Source organism: Typopeltis vanoorti, chromosome 10, assembly GCF_054136105.1.
Source record: "Typopeltis vanoorti isolate ZY-2024b chromosome 10, IOZ_Tvanoo_1.0, whole genome shotgun sequence".
NCBI classification, from domain to species: domain Eukaryota; kingdom Metazoa; phylum Arthropoda; class Arachnida; order Uropygi; family Thelyphonidae; genus Typopeltis; species Typopeltis vanoorti.
This window is the reverse complement of record NC_143558.1, coordinates 80499924-80515053: the sequence shown is the minus strand read 5'-3', so window position 1 is coordinate 80515053 and position 15130 is coordinate 80499924. Positions and strand designations below refer to the sequence as shown.

Below are 15130 nucleotides of genomic sequence, written 5' to 3'. Positions count from 1 at the left end.
CAATTGCTTCAAAACTTCGAGATAAAACTCACCATTGACCAATTGGCCAGGCAGAATGAATTCTTTGTAGATAATGCCCTTGGAATCATAGAAACAAATAAGCATTGTCTTTACTGTCTTTCCAAGCGACTTTTTTTCGGATGGCCCTCTTCTGGTGGTCTCCACTCAGCACTTTGTTTCAGGCTCATTCTCAAAACACCACGTTTTGTCACCAGTAACAATCATTTCAAGGAAGTTTGAGTTCTTACAAGCGATTTTAATGAGGTCCTTGCAGTGTTCAATTCAATACATTTTTTGGTCATCGGTCAACTTGTGGGGAATTCAATTTACGAAGGCCCAAACTCTTGGTCAAAATGTTGTGCACAGTTGATTTTGTAATCCCCAATTCATCTTCAATCAATCTCATGGACGATTTGGGGTTTTCTTTGATGAAATCATGCACTTTTTGGATGTTAACTTCGCTCAGTCCAGTTTTTGGACAGCCCAACTTTTCTTCATCCTCAAGCGTCTCCCGACCACTTGAAATTGCTTAAGCCACTCGTAAACTTGAGTACAGGATAAGCATTCATCACCGTATTCTTTTTGAAGCAGTCGATGCGTTTCGGTAAAACTTTTACGAAATTTAACACAAAAGTCAATCGCAGCTCTCTGTATGAAACTCATTTTCTGACTGTTCGTCAAAAGACACTCACTCTTGGCACTATAACTCGGCTTCTAATGAAACAAATGTCATAAACAGTTGGCAACACTAATGAAGGTTGCCACTTTTGACAACAAAAAGATACAACAGGTGGAGCCACTAGTTTCTTCTATTTTTGAAAAGTTTGGTTTCTTTTTGGACAGAGGGTGTATATGGTGGGAAGACAGTGTTGAATACATTTATATAAAAGTAGAGAGAAATTGGCTAAAAATACTAAACCAGCAACCTACAATGCAGTTCAAACCAATTTTAACTCATGGATCTGAGAGTTGGGTGGAAAATAAAGCAATCAATCACAGAACATAACATTTAGAAGAAAAAAAATGCTTTTGAAAAAAAAAAAAAAAAAAAAAAGAAGCAAAATACTTCAGGGCAACTTTCATTTCAGACAGAAAATTAAATTTGGTAATAGATAATGAAACAAATCCAGTACCTGTTGTAGTCTGGAAATGGAGCTGTTTTCATAGTATTAGACTGTTTTACGTTAATTCTAGTCACTGACTACAGAAACGTTTCCAGACATTTCTTTGGCCAGTTCCCAAGTTAGCCAATCTTTAACACAAGCCAATTAAATTTTCCCTCCTCATAACACAAGTTTTTAATCCTACAGCTCAAAAAATCTACTACAGAATCTATGCTGTTTCAGATGCAACATATTTTTAAGCAAGAGCTGCAAGATTTGGTCACGTTTCTTCAAAATGACATGGCAAAAGAGCAGCACCAATTTGACCAACTCAGTCTCCAGCTACAACTTAATTCCGATCCAGAAGATCCGGATCAGAAAAAAATCTCTGCTGCACTCATTAGGATTTAGGGCAACGAAATGGTAACACTTATCTGCTGCAGTGTATCCCTTGAAAGCCATGAGAAATCTATGGCTGTAGCATTATATGAAGGAGTTAATTCACTATTAGTAATGGCTAAATGGCAGAACAACAGCCTAATGACTGTCAAAAAAAGTTAAGACTAAAGACTAAATAAAAGTTAAGACTTTTATTTTCATTTTGGAAATAAAAGGTTTTCGTTTCTTTCTTTATTCCATGCATATTAATGTGCTGGGGAGCCAGTTGAATTAATATGCATGGAATAAGAGAGAAATTACCCAAAAAACTATACTAGCAGCTTATGAACAGTGTCCAAATTAGTTTTCATCATTTAGTTCTGAGAGCAAGTTAGAAATAAAACAGATAAAAGGACTAGAATAAAAAATAAAAAATAAAAAACAGAAAGAAAAGAACTAGAGACCACAGAGTTCTTAGACAGATTAAGGAAATGAACAGATAACATTACTGACAGAATCATATTAAAATTGAAGATACTAAAAAAGAACACTTGATATTGTTATCATAGAAAAGCATAAATGCAGAGATAATCTGGTGGAGTGGTCACAGAATGGAACAGGAAAGGCCAGCACTACAGGTATATGATACCAGAACAGCTAAAAAAAAAAAAAGATAATTATAATTTGGGTGAAATGATACAGTCAGAGCAGTACCTTACAAGATCAAAATGATAGATGTGATCATGTTAGTGATCTGACAAAGAACAGATTAATGTTGAGAAAAATTATTAATAGGAAGCTAGTAACAAGTTCAATACTAGGCTTTCATGAAAAAGTTCTAAAAGATAATCATAATTTAGGTGGAACGATGCAGCCAGCAATACACTAGAAGACCAAAAATGACAGATGTGATCATATTAGCGATCAAATAAATACAGTGTGGGGTGCTTAAGGGTCAAAGCTGTATAACTGAGAGGAGACCTCCACATAGCCTTTCAAGGAATACAGAGAACCGACCAAGACTTTTAACCTAATGTCCAATCCTCACCTTCTTGTGATGCACCTTGTTGGGTATCTACTGGGATACTGGACGAACGAAGATGGGCTGGCAATTTGGGATTTAGCAGACCAAATTGTATTCTTATTGGCTTAAACCAATATACAAAAATGATGGTACAACACGACAAAATTTCATGCCGGCTATTGCCCGGTTAAACAAGACCCCTGTTGTTTTTGCCAGGGAACCAGGGCGAACAGTGAAAAGTCAGCTACTGGTACAAATCTGAAAGCACACCCACAACTCAACATCACCAGAGTTAAAGATTGGTACTATCAACATAAGAAGCCTGAATAGTAAAGAAATAGAGCTAGCTAAGGAATTAGATAAGTACCAGATTGACATAACAGAGGTGACTGAAACAAAAAAGACAAAAACTGGTGAGATCTTTCTGAGCAATAAATACAAAATGTTATAATCTGGCAATGACAATCAAGGAAAAGAAGGGGTAGCCATAGTATTCAACACTAAATACGAGTCAATCTTCTTGAATGGCAGGCAGTCTCAGGTAGAGTGATGCGGGCAAATATCAGAATGGGGAACTGGACAATGAGACATATTTGTGCCTATGGTTTCACAGAAGGCTCTACAAAAGTAGAAGTGGAGGAATTTTTTGAGGCTCTAGAGAAAGCTACTGACACAATGAAAAAGGATAAGTTGGTCCTTGTTGGGGATCTAAATAGCAGAGAAGGAAGTGATTGTCAGACATACAAAAATATATTGGGAAAATTTTGAGAAAAGAGCAAAGCTAATAATAATGGCAAATACCTGTTGGATTTCTGCTCAGGATATGGACTGGTTATTACTAACACCATGTTCCAACATAAAAATGTGCACAAATTCACATGGAGAGAAGAGGCAAGGAAGTAAGAGAAGTCTCATCGACTATGTTATTGATGATAGTGATGTTTTCTCCCTGGTGCAGGACACCAGAGTGTACAGAGGATTTGAAATTGGAAGTGATCACTATTTAGTCTTGAGCAGGATAAAATTGAATTTCATACTGAAAAGAATGACATGTAAGAAAGCTTTAAGGTAAACAAAAGTTGAGCAGCTCTCGGATGTGAACTGTAGACTAAAATACACAAACATTATTGAAGAAAAAATGAAAGAGTTTGAGAACAGGAACCAAACCTTGGAGATTCAGTGGCAAACTTTGAAGAAAGCCCTGATTGATTCAGCCAGAGAGGCATGTTGTGAGGTCGTCTGCAAGGATACAAAAATCAGAACTCCATGGTGGACACAGGAAGTTAAAGAGGCAGTGAAGGAAAAGAAGAAAGCATATCAAAAGTTCCTGGCAAATAAGTCAGCTTGTGCTCTTATGAAAATAAATAATATAAATGAAAATAAATGATTTATGAAAATAAATCATAGAAAATAAATATCAAGAAAGTGATAAGATATTCTGGAGGTTGTTGAGCTTAGAGATGGGGGAAAAGAGTGCTGTAAAAGGAGTTAGAGATTATAAAGGTGACATGAAAACGGGAGAAAAAGATATCCTTGAAGTATGGAGTAATTACTTTGAAAAATTACTAAATGAAACAAGCAGTGATGACAGCACAGTGATAAAAAACACTGACCAGGCATGCAGTCAGGAATACATATCCACACTTGAAGTAGAAAAAGCCATCAAAGGCTTGAAATGTGGAAAGGCAGCAGGAGTAGATGATATTCGACCAGAAATGCTGAAGTATGGTGGTATAAGAGTCTTACAGTGGCTGCACTGCACAGTTCAGAAGGCCTGGACAGAGGGACAAATTCCTGATGATTGGAGTAGAGTTCGAATAGTACCCATATATAAAAAAGGAAATAAAACTGAATGTGAGAATTAGAGAGGTATTTCCCTAAGTGTTTCGGGCATGATTTATGCCAGTATACTTGAGAAACGGTTGAGAAGAATTGTGGAAGAAAGCTTGGTGAAGAACAAACTGGATTCAGGCCAAATAGAGGCTGTGGATCAGATCTTTACTCTATGACAAATAGTTCAGAAAGAATGGGAATATAACAAAGATATGTATTTATGTTTTGATTAGAAATATATACACATTTGCACAAGAATAATGTTTAATTTGCCAAATATTTCGGTCTGAATATTACAGACCATCTTCAGTGGCTACATAGGAATAGTTTTAAAAAACAAAGTGGAATATGAACAACTGATCATTCACACATAGAACGAACCACGTGATGTCATATCGCTAAGTATTAGAAGAGTAAACATTTTTAAAGTCATAATTAAAGATATTAATTCAGAAATTCATATAATAATCTTAAATAAGATTAGACTAATAAAGGGAAAAAAAATTAATGAGTTATCCTGATTAAACTTTCCCAAATTTTTGATATAGATATACAGTCATTACGATTCAAGTAAGGACATTGAAGTAAGGCCTCCACACTTTCTTTAAAAAAACATTCAAATTTGTAGCGACAAACGTGTAGGAGGAGAGTCTTGTACCAAAGTATGTTGTGGCTTGTTTGTAATCCATACTGAGCTAATCCAGATTTTTCAGGTTTGTTGTGTTGAATTGATGACTGATGCTCTTGAATTCTTTTTCTATAGAATGTCCAGTTTGTCCAAAGTAGGAAAGATTACAATTACAAGGAACTTGATACACACCAGGTAGACAAGGTTGAGCTTTTATCTTCATCTCAGCATGGATTAGAAACAAGCCACAACATTCTTTGGTCCAAGACTTTCCTCCTACACAGATGTTGCTACAAATTTGAACGTTCATTTAAAGTAAGTGTGGAGGCCTTATTTCAACATCCTAACTTGAATCGTAATGACTGTATATCTATATCAAAAATTTGGGAAAGTTTAATCAGGATAACACATTATTTTTTTTTTATTATTATTATTTTTCCCCCTATATTAGTCTAATGTTATTTAAGATTATTATATGAATTTCTGAATTAATATCTTTAATTATGACTTTAAAAATGTTTACTCTTCAAATACTTAGCGATATGACATCTCGTAGCTCGTTCTATGTGTGAATGATCAATTGTTCGCATTACACTTTGTTTTTTAAAACTATTCCTATGTAGCCACTGAAGATGGTCTGTAATATTCAGACCGAAATATTTGCAAATTAAACATTATTCTTGTGCAAACGTGTATATATTTAGAATCATTATGTCACAAGTGTCGTTAAAAAATCATAATTAAGTTTTGTCGATCTGGAAAAGGCATACGACAAGGTGCCAAGAGAGAAGCTATTCAATACGCTACAGTTATATGGTGTCAATGGAGCATTATATCAAGCAATACTCAGTCTTTATTTGAGTTGCAAGTCAGCAGATAGAATTGAAGGAAGTACAGGAAGATGGTTTAATGTTAAATCTGGTGTGAGACAAGGATGTACATTATCCCCTCTCTTATTATTATCTATATGGATCATATTATGGGAAAGTGGTATTAAACATGATATCAGAATTGGAGATGTTAATGTCAGCTCTTTGCTTTATGCAGACGATGTTATACTTCTAAATAAATCCGCTACAAGTTTGCAAGATTCCCTGACTAAATTGAATAACTGTTGTAATAGATATGGTATGAAGGTCAGCAATAAAAAGACAAACACAACGAAAATAGGTAGAATCGTTGAAAATGTCAACTGTGTTTTGAACGGAGAACTGTAGAACAAGTAAAACATTTCAGCTACTTAGGCATGATTTTTAGTGAAGATGGTAAATTAAATATGGAAATAGACAACAGAATTAACAAAGCTGGTATGACAGGAAGTCAACTGAATAAATTCATATGGAATAAGAGAGAAATTAGTCGGAACACTAAATTAGCTGTATACAAGACAGTGTTCAAACCAGTTTTAATTTATGGATCTGAGAGCTGGGTCAGAAGTAAAACACTTGACCAAAGACTAGAGACTGCAGATATGAGAATCCTGAGAAAGATTAGGGGCTTGTACAGATGGCATCAATGGCAATATCATATTAAAAATGAGGATATGAGGAATCTTGACATTGTCAGCATTCAGGAATGCATTATCAGAGCTAATCTCAGGTGGTATGGTCACTTAAACAGAATCGACGAGGAAAGATTACAAAACAGGTGTTCTCTGCCAGGTTGGCAGGAAAACGACCCAGAGGAAGACGGAGATATAGGTGGATTGATACGGTACAAAGTGCCTTAGACGATAGAAATATAAGATCTCATAATGTTGGAGTCTTGACAAGTAACAGACTGATTTGGAGGAAAATTGTAGATAGGAAGTTAGTATTGATGTAAATTTTTCATGTAGTACTATCATATCCTATACACCCCTTGAGGATACATGTCAGGAATTTGATGATGATGAATAAATACAGTAAGGCCTTGCCTTACAACATTTTGCTTTACAATGATCTGCTCATACGATGATTTTCAATTATAACCAATGCCCATTTATATGATGCCACATTCATTCATACATACAATGGTTTTAGCAATAGAATGCTATCATGAATCAAATAGCAAGCAGTTTTTTGGTGATACAGTTTAGGACATCAATGCTAGGTATATCTCTCTGTATTTCAGTGTTTCCCAGTGAATTATAAGCTGTTTATGACTATTATTCTAATTAATTGTTAATTAATGCAGATACAAAGTATGGGTACTTTTGCTTCCAGTGAAAAGAAGAATAATCAAAAATCTATTACATTAGATACTAAAATTAAAATTATTAAATTTGGCGATGATGGTGTACCAAACATTGAGATAGGTTGCAGACTAAACTTAGCTCACACAACTGTTGTTACACTGTTAAAAACAAAGTTCTGAATGAAGTGAAAAGTGCTATACCAGTTAATACTACTTGTTTTCTGGGGTTTTTCATCCTGCAAGCAGGCAAACCGGCCCCGTGGACACACCAGGAGGTATAGGGTTAGCCACCTTATTCTCGGGACGGATACAGCTTAGAAGAGCTAAGGATAACTCCATAACAGGTTATCAATTAGGCCTAATTAATAACTCCTGTTAGGCCTAATACGTGATGGGAAGAAGAAGAAGCTTATCTATAATGTTTACATAATGTAGTTACCTATAAATGGAGTTATCCATTTCTAACTTTTCGTTTGTGAATATTCTTATTTTTTTTCTTTTGCTGCACTGACATAAGTAAATGCTTTATTTATATCAGTTATACACATTCTGTATATTATTATTACAATGTAATAATAATATACGGCATGTGTGTCACATTGTAATATTTTTATTACAACATGACACCTCCAAGGAGTCCAAACACTCATCGCGAGAGGGCACTCTACTCTACTCTGCTACATACATCTTGCCATTTTTCCATTTGTTATATGATAGTTTATGGAACTATGGGCTGACATGGTTCGCTTGCTATCCAACACCACTCCCTCCCTTCTTGTCTTTTCTAACCTCATGAAAAACATCATACCCTTTCACTTCTATTCCCATCAGGATATCACGTTATCAAAACATGTTTCACTTATTCCAACAATTTTTGGGCAAATAAATTAAATGAATCCATTTCATCTGCCTTATTACTGATGCTCCCCTTATATTTTTAAATAAACACAGCAATTCACTTTTAAGTTTATACCGGCTTTTATCTGAAAATCTTATCTGCTTTTCATATCTTCTTCTTATTATTATTGTGCTATCTTCTATCGAAGGTCAGCGACCATCTTGGCGAACAAACTGCGCTCTTGTGCTAATCTGAGCAGTTGTGCACTGCTCTGTTCTGTCCACATTTTGATGTTGTCAAACCATGACATTCTTTTTCTTCCTCTAGTTCCTTTGCCATCAATTCTTCCTACCAAAATAGTTTGTAGAAGTTGGTATTTGCTGTTTCTCATGATGTGGCCAAGATATGATGTTTTCCGTTTCTTGATTATTTGTACAAGATGTTTAGCTTTGCCAATGGATTTTTAGGACCTCTTCATTGGTAATTTTTTCTGTCCATGATATCTTTAGCATTCTTCTGTATAGCCACATCTCAAAGGCTTCGATTTTCTTGATGGTTGTCGCCTTCAATGTCCATGTTTCAACTCCATAGAGCAGAACAGACCACACGTAGCATTTCATCATTCGGCATCTGACTTCCATGTTTAGGTCTCCATGTTTATTGCAGAATAGTGTTCTCATTTTCATGAAGGACTGCCGTGCAACTTCAATCCTTGTCTTTATATCTATTTCTGGATCCCACCGTTCATTAAGCCAACAACCTAGATATTTATATCTTGACACTTGATCAATATTTTTCCCATTGAGTGTCAGTTTCATTGATGAGGCTGGATGTTTGCTGATGATCATGTATTTTGTCTTGTTGATGTTTATATTTATTCCCATTCTTTGGCTTTCTATGTATACTCTGTCAATGAGTTTTTGGAGATCCATAATGTTATCTGCAATTAGCACGGTGTCATCTGCATATCGTAGGTTGTTAACAATCTTTCCATTTATTGTGATTCCCTCTGGGCATTCTTCCAATGCTTTTTTAAAGATTACCTCTGCGTATATGTTGAACAGGAGTGGTGAGAGCACACATCCTTGTCTCACTCCTCTTTTGATGTTAATATCACTGGTGGTAATGTTGTCTAATTGAACGGTAGCTGACTGATTCCAATACAGATTTGTTATTAGTCTTATGTCTTGTTCGTCTAGCCTTGTTTGTTGAAGGACTTCTATTAAGTTAGTGTGTCTGACTTTGTCGAATGCTTTTTCAAAATCTATGAAACACATAAAGACAGATTTCTGTTTTTCTATGCATTTTCATATCTAATGCATCAAATATTCTGCTAATTCTCCCTCCTGGAAAAAAAAAACCTCACAGAATCTCTCATTTATTATATCTCTAATAAAGGAATCTCCATACACTGGTATTCTCAAGTCATTCGTGACCTCTTTTTCCTCTGCTTTCCTTCATCATAACCTTTTGCACTCTGTGAATCTTATTCACCAATCTTCTCATCTTACTATGCATATTTTTCATTTTACTTCTCATTCTGATGAACTCATTTTTCAAGGCTTGCATCCTTGCAATTACACTATTTGTCAGTCTGTTCGACATTTTGCCACGTATACACGTTGCATTCACAACAACGAACCATTCTCAAAAGTTCACATCATTAATTACATTTGATGTTGGCACTGCACGATGCGCAGATCTCGTTCGTACTGCCAGTATGTAGTTGTTCACCACAAGCTTCAAAAAAATAGTAAAAGAAACATCTGTAGCAAACATACAAAACTCCACAATCACTCAATTACACTAATAAATGAAAAATAAACAAAACTAAACCAAAACACAAATCGGTACTTTACTACAAAAATGAAACTTATCTTTTCAACAGCAACTTTCGACAGTGTTTCACTAAGTGGCGCTGTTGCAACACCTACAGCACACCTTGTTTATAATATAATATTTAATTGAAACCATATACAGAGAGTATTATTAATATGCATAAAAAACAAAGATATTTACCATTATTTCTGTAACAATTGTTGCAGGTGGTATGCTGTAACCTGAAAAGCAGAGTGTTTTGTCGATAAAAAAAATAAAGCTATAATTAGTTATAATTTTGGAACTACTGTAATGATTTCTGGATAGGCACAATTTAACATTTAATATGACTTTAAAAATGATATTTTCAATGTAATTAATTAACAGTACAAAACCTTTAAACAGCAAAGACTTTTTTCCTTGAGATTACTTCTTATTTATTTTATAAATTATGAAATTTCTAAATAGTGTATCTATATTCCTCAGGTATGTAATATTATTCTTAAATTCATGTTCAGAACAGCTAAATGATGTGCTGATTTAGAGTAACAGAACATGTGATGATGAATAAGATAAAAGAAATACTGTACATTATCAAGAAAAAAATAATAAAATTATTATTATCTGCGATCTCCAGGGAGTCAGGGACTCATCAAGGAAGGCTATACATCACCGAAACCAGCTGTTATACATTTCCTTAAATTCATTCACACTGGATGCACTCACTACTTCACCAGGCAAACTATTACGCTCACCCATTGCTCTGGGAGAGCAAAATCTAGCTCTTTCCCCATTCTTAACCACAAGCAAACTTAACTTCCATGGATGTCCCAGTGCTCTCTCCCCATCTTCCATATAACTAAAAATTTCATCAGATGATATCCTATGATATCTGTTAACCAGAGTCTGTAGTTCACACAGTCAAAATCTGTTCCTCGTAATCTAAATTCCATAATCTCGATACAATATTTGTAACTCTTCTTTACACCCTTTCCACAGCTTTTTTATCCCCTTGGAACCCAAGAGACCAAATCTAAGCAGAGTGGTCCAGGCGAAGTCTTATCAAGGCCTTGTAAAGAGGCAATACGACGTCCTTATTGTTACATGTCACAATTCACTTCAACGTCGCAATTATCTTCTGAGTTGTGTTTGAAATTTTTGCTATGTGACCTTCGGACTTAAGATTCTTATCCACCATTACACCAAGATCTGTAGCCTTATCAGTTTCTTGTAGCATAACCCATGAATATAATATGCCATTGGAAATCACATCATACCAAAGTGCATAACTTTACTCTTACTAACATTAAACCAATAGCCATTTCCATTTTCCCAAATTTCCAGCCAATTCAAATCATTCTGTAAGTGCTGGATATCAGTAGCATCCCGGACTGTCCTTCCTATCTTTGCATCATCAGCAAACAATGCCACATATCATGTTAGACCTTTCCTCATCATCATGCTTGTTAAGGATTTACGCCTAGAGTGGCCTGTTCCGGCCTTAGAAGTCATCACTGAATCTCTTAAGAGGACGTCCTGGTTTTCTTTTCCGCTGTTATTAATCTTTGTTTGTCTTTTGGTTTTATTGTCCAGATTTCACTTCCATACAATAGGGCTGGTAGTGCTAATGTATTGTATACTTTTAGTCTGGTTTGTTTTTGTACTAGGTTTGGTTTAAATATAGAGTTAATTACACTGTTATTTTTAAATATTTTGCAATTTTTTGATTTATATCTTTTTCATTTTCATATGTAATCATACATCCTAGGTAGTTAAATGAATTCACCTGTTCTAAAATATTGTTATCTATTACTATTTTAGTTCTTACTGGATCTTGTCCTTTAAAGGCCACTGTTTTTGAATTTTCTGTTGATATTATCATTCCATTTGGATTCCATTTTCTGAAAGGATAATGCTGTTGCAACTTAAGGGAAACCCCATTAACATAAATATCATCCAAGCTCATGCACCCACAGCTGACAAAAGTGAAGAAGATGTTGAGGAGTTTTATGAACACCTAAAAGAGATTAAAAACCTACCTAACAAAGAAACATGATATAAAGATAGTGATGGGTGACTTCAATGCAAAAGTGGGAAGAGGGGGTGATGGAGAAATTGTTGGCAAACATGGCTTAGGCACCAGAAAGGACAGAGGAGATCGCCTAGTCCAGTTCTGTCAGGAAGAAGATCTAACAATAGCAAATACCTGGTTTAAACTTCCACCCAGAAGACTGTACACTTGGAAATCGCCTCAAGATAACCAACATATCATTGTCAGAAATCAAATTGATTATATACTGATAAATAAAAGATTCCACAGTAGTATAAAGAGTGCAAAGACTTATCCTGGAGCAGATATCTCATCAGACCACAATCCCATAGTTGCAGAAGTACGTCTTAGATTAAAATCAGCTAAAAAATCACAAAAGAAGAAAAAGAAAATTGATGTAGAAAAACTGAAAGACCCGAACATAGATAAAAGTGCCAAGACACAGCTTAACCTGCGATTACAACAAATTAATATAGAAGAAAATAAAAGTGTGTAATCTCTTTGGAATAGCTTAAAGAATGCCATCGTAACAACAAGTATTGAAGAAGTAGGGTATGTGAATAATATAAAACAACAGGAATGGATGACAGATGAGATTCTTTCTCTTATTGATACAAGAAGAATGTACAAAAACAAAGACCTTGCCAGGTATACAGAAACACATAACATCATCAAGAAAAAAATAAAAGAAGCCAAGGAAAATTGGATGAAAAATTTATGTACTGAAATTGAACTGCTTCAGAAGAAACATGATAATTTCAATCTGTATAAGAAAATCAACGAAATTCCTGGAAAACTGAGGAAAAAGTAAATAGTGTCTCTAAGAGACGAAAATGGAAAAATAGTTCTAGAAGAAGAGAATAAAGAGGATAAAATATGTAACAGAACTTTTCAATGATACTAGACAAAAGCCTATAAATATAAAAGATAACATTCAAGGACCAGCAATCATGAAATGCGAAATAGAGAATGCTATATGAACAAGTAAAACAGGAAAAGCCAGTGGACCAGATGGTGTGCAAACAGAATTTTTAAAATTAATAGAACCAGATAACATCAAACTTCTTGAAAAACTATTTAATAAAATATATGAAAGTGATGAATTTCCATCAGATTGGCTCAAATCTACATTTATCACTGTCCCAAAGAAACCCAAAGTGAATTCCTGTGGTGACTTCCGACTTATTAGTCTAATGAGCCAAACATTAAAAATATTTTTGAAAGTAATTCAGAATCGTATTTATAGAAAAAGTGAAGAAACTCTAAGTGAAACACAATTCGGCTTCCGAAATGGTTTTGGTACTAGAGAGACCCTTTTCTGAACCCAAATATTGATACAAAAATGCATAGAAAAACAGAAATCTGTCTTTATGTGTTTCATAGATTTTGAAAAACCATTCGACAAAGTCAGACACACTAACTTAATAGAAGTCCTTCAACAAATAAGGCTAGATGAACAAGACATAAGACTAATAACAAATCTGTATTGGAATTAGTCAGCTACCGTTCAATTAGACAACATTACCACCAGTGATATTAACATCAAAAGAGGAGTGAGACAAGGATGTGTGCTCTCACCACTCCTGTTCAACATATATGCAGAGGTAATCTTTAAAAAAGCATTGGAAGAATGTTCAGAGGGAATCACAATAAATGGAAAGATTGTTAACAACCTTCGATATGCAGATGACACCGTGCTAATTGCAGATAATATTATGGATTTCCAAAAACTCATTGACAGAGTATACATAGAAAGCCAAAGAATGAGAATAAATATAAACATCAACAAGACAAAATACATGATCATCAGCAAACATCCAGCCTCATCAATGAAACTGACACTCAATGGGAAAAATATTGATCAAGTGTCAAGATATAAATATCTTGGTTGTTGGCTTAATGAACGGTGGGATCCAGAAATAGATATAAAGACAAGGATTGAAGTTGCACGGCAGTCCTTCATGAAAATGAGAACACTATTCTGCAATAAACATGGAGACCTAAACATGGAAGTCAGATGCCGAATGCTGAAATGCTACGTGTGGTCTATTCTGCTCTATGGAGTGGAAACATGGACATTGAAGGCGACAACCATCAAGAAAATCGAAACCTTTGAGATGTGGCTATACAGAAGAATGCTAAGGATATCATGGTCAGAAAAAATTACCAATGAAGATGTCTTAAAATCCATTCGCAAAGCTAAACAACTTGTACAAATAATCAAGAAACGAAAAATATCATATCTTGGCCACATCATGAGAAACAGCAAATACCAACTTCTACAAACTATTTTGATAGGAAGAATTGGTGGCCGCCAAGGAACTAGAGGAAGAAAAAGAATATCATGGTTTGACAACATCAAGATGTGGACAGGAAAGAGCAGTGCACAACTGCTCAGATTAGCACAAGAGCGCAGTTTGTTCGCCAAGATGGTCGCTGACCTTCGATAGAAGATAGCACAATAATAAGAAGAAGATTATCATTCCATAATCTTTGGCTATCTCATTTAAATTTAAAATATCTTTCTGTAAGTTATCTTCAGAATTTGTAATTATTATTTGGTCATCGGCAAAAAGGAGAGTGTTTAAGTTCACAGTAGGAGAAAGTTTAATATCTTGATGGAAATTTTTATTCCATTTTATTATTATTTCATTTAGATAAATATTAAAGAGTTGCTGATAGTGGGACATCCCTGTTGGACTCCTTGGTTTATCTCTCTTGTATATACCTTTCCTAATGTCATTAATGTATAGACTGAACAACAATGGCCCAAGGACTGAATACTGGGTTATGCCACTCGTCACCTTAATCTGGCAGATTCATACCCACTGTATACCACTTTATGATATCTGACTGTCAATCATTCACTAATCCAAGTCAAGAGTTTATATTCCATATCCATATTCTCTAGTTTATGCAATGGTCTTTTATATGGTATCCTATCAAATGCCTCAGCAAATTCTAACAGTATCATTATGTATCCATTCCCTTCATCCAACTTGGCCACACTACCCTAAAATATGAGCAGACTGCTAAAACATGACCTTCCTTTAGTAAACACATGCTGTTTCTTGCAGAGTATAGCTTGTCTGTCTATCCATTTCTGTACTGGAGTTTTTACAAACTTCTCTAAAATCTTCACCACCACACTAGAGATACTGATAAGTTGGTAGTCAGACCTTCCATTCCTGTGGTTTTTTTCTGAGCTCACTCAAGTAATAGAAACATGTCAAAAGCCCAGCCAATTCAACTGAACATGTCTTTAGCATACATGATCATATTC

General features: G+C 34.9%; 1 protein-coding gene across 1 annotated transcript in view; it reads right to left on the bottom strand.

Moving 5' to 3' along the window:
- The window catches only part of LOC150102538 (RNA polymerase II-associated protein 1), a 754864-nt gene that overhangs the window by 690654 nt on the left and 49080 nt on the right, over positions 1–15130 (bottom strand). Inside the window, exon 3 of the mRNA XM_090399226.1 lies at positions 9999–10039. Within this exon, the coding sequence (XP_090255352.1) occupies positions 9999–10039 (41 nt within the window). The remainder of the gene's footprint in view (positions 1–9998; positions 10040–15130) is intronic.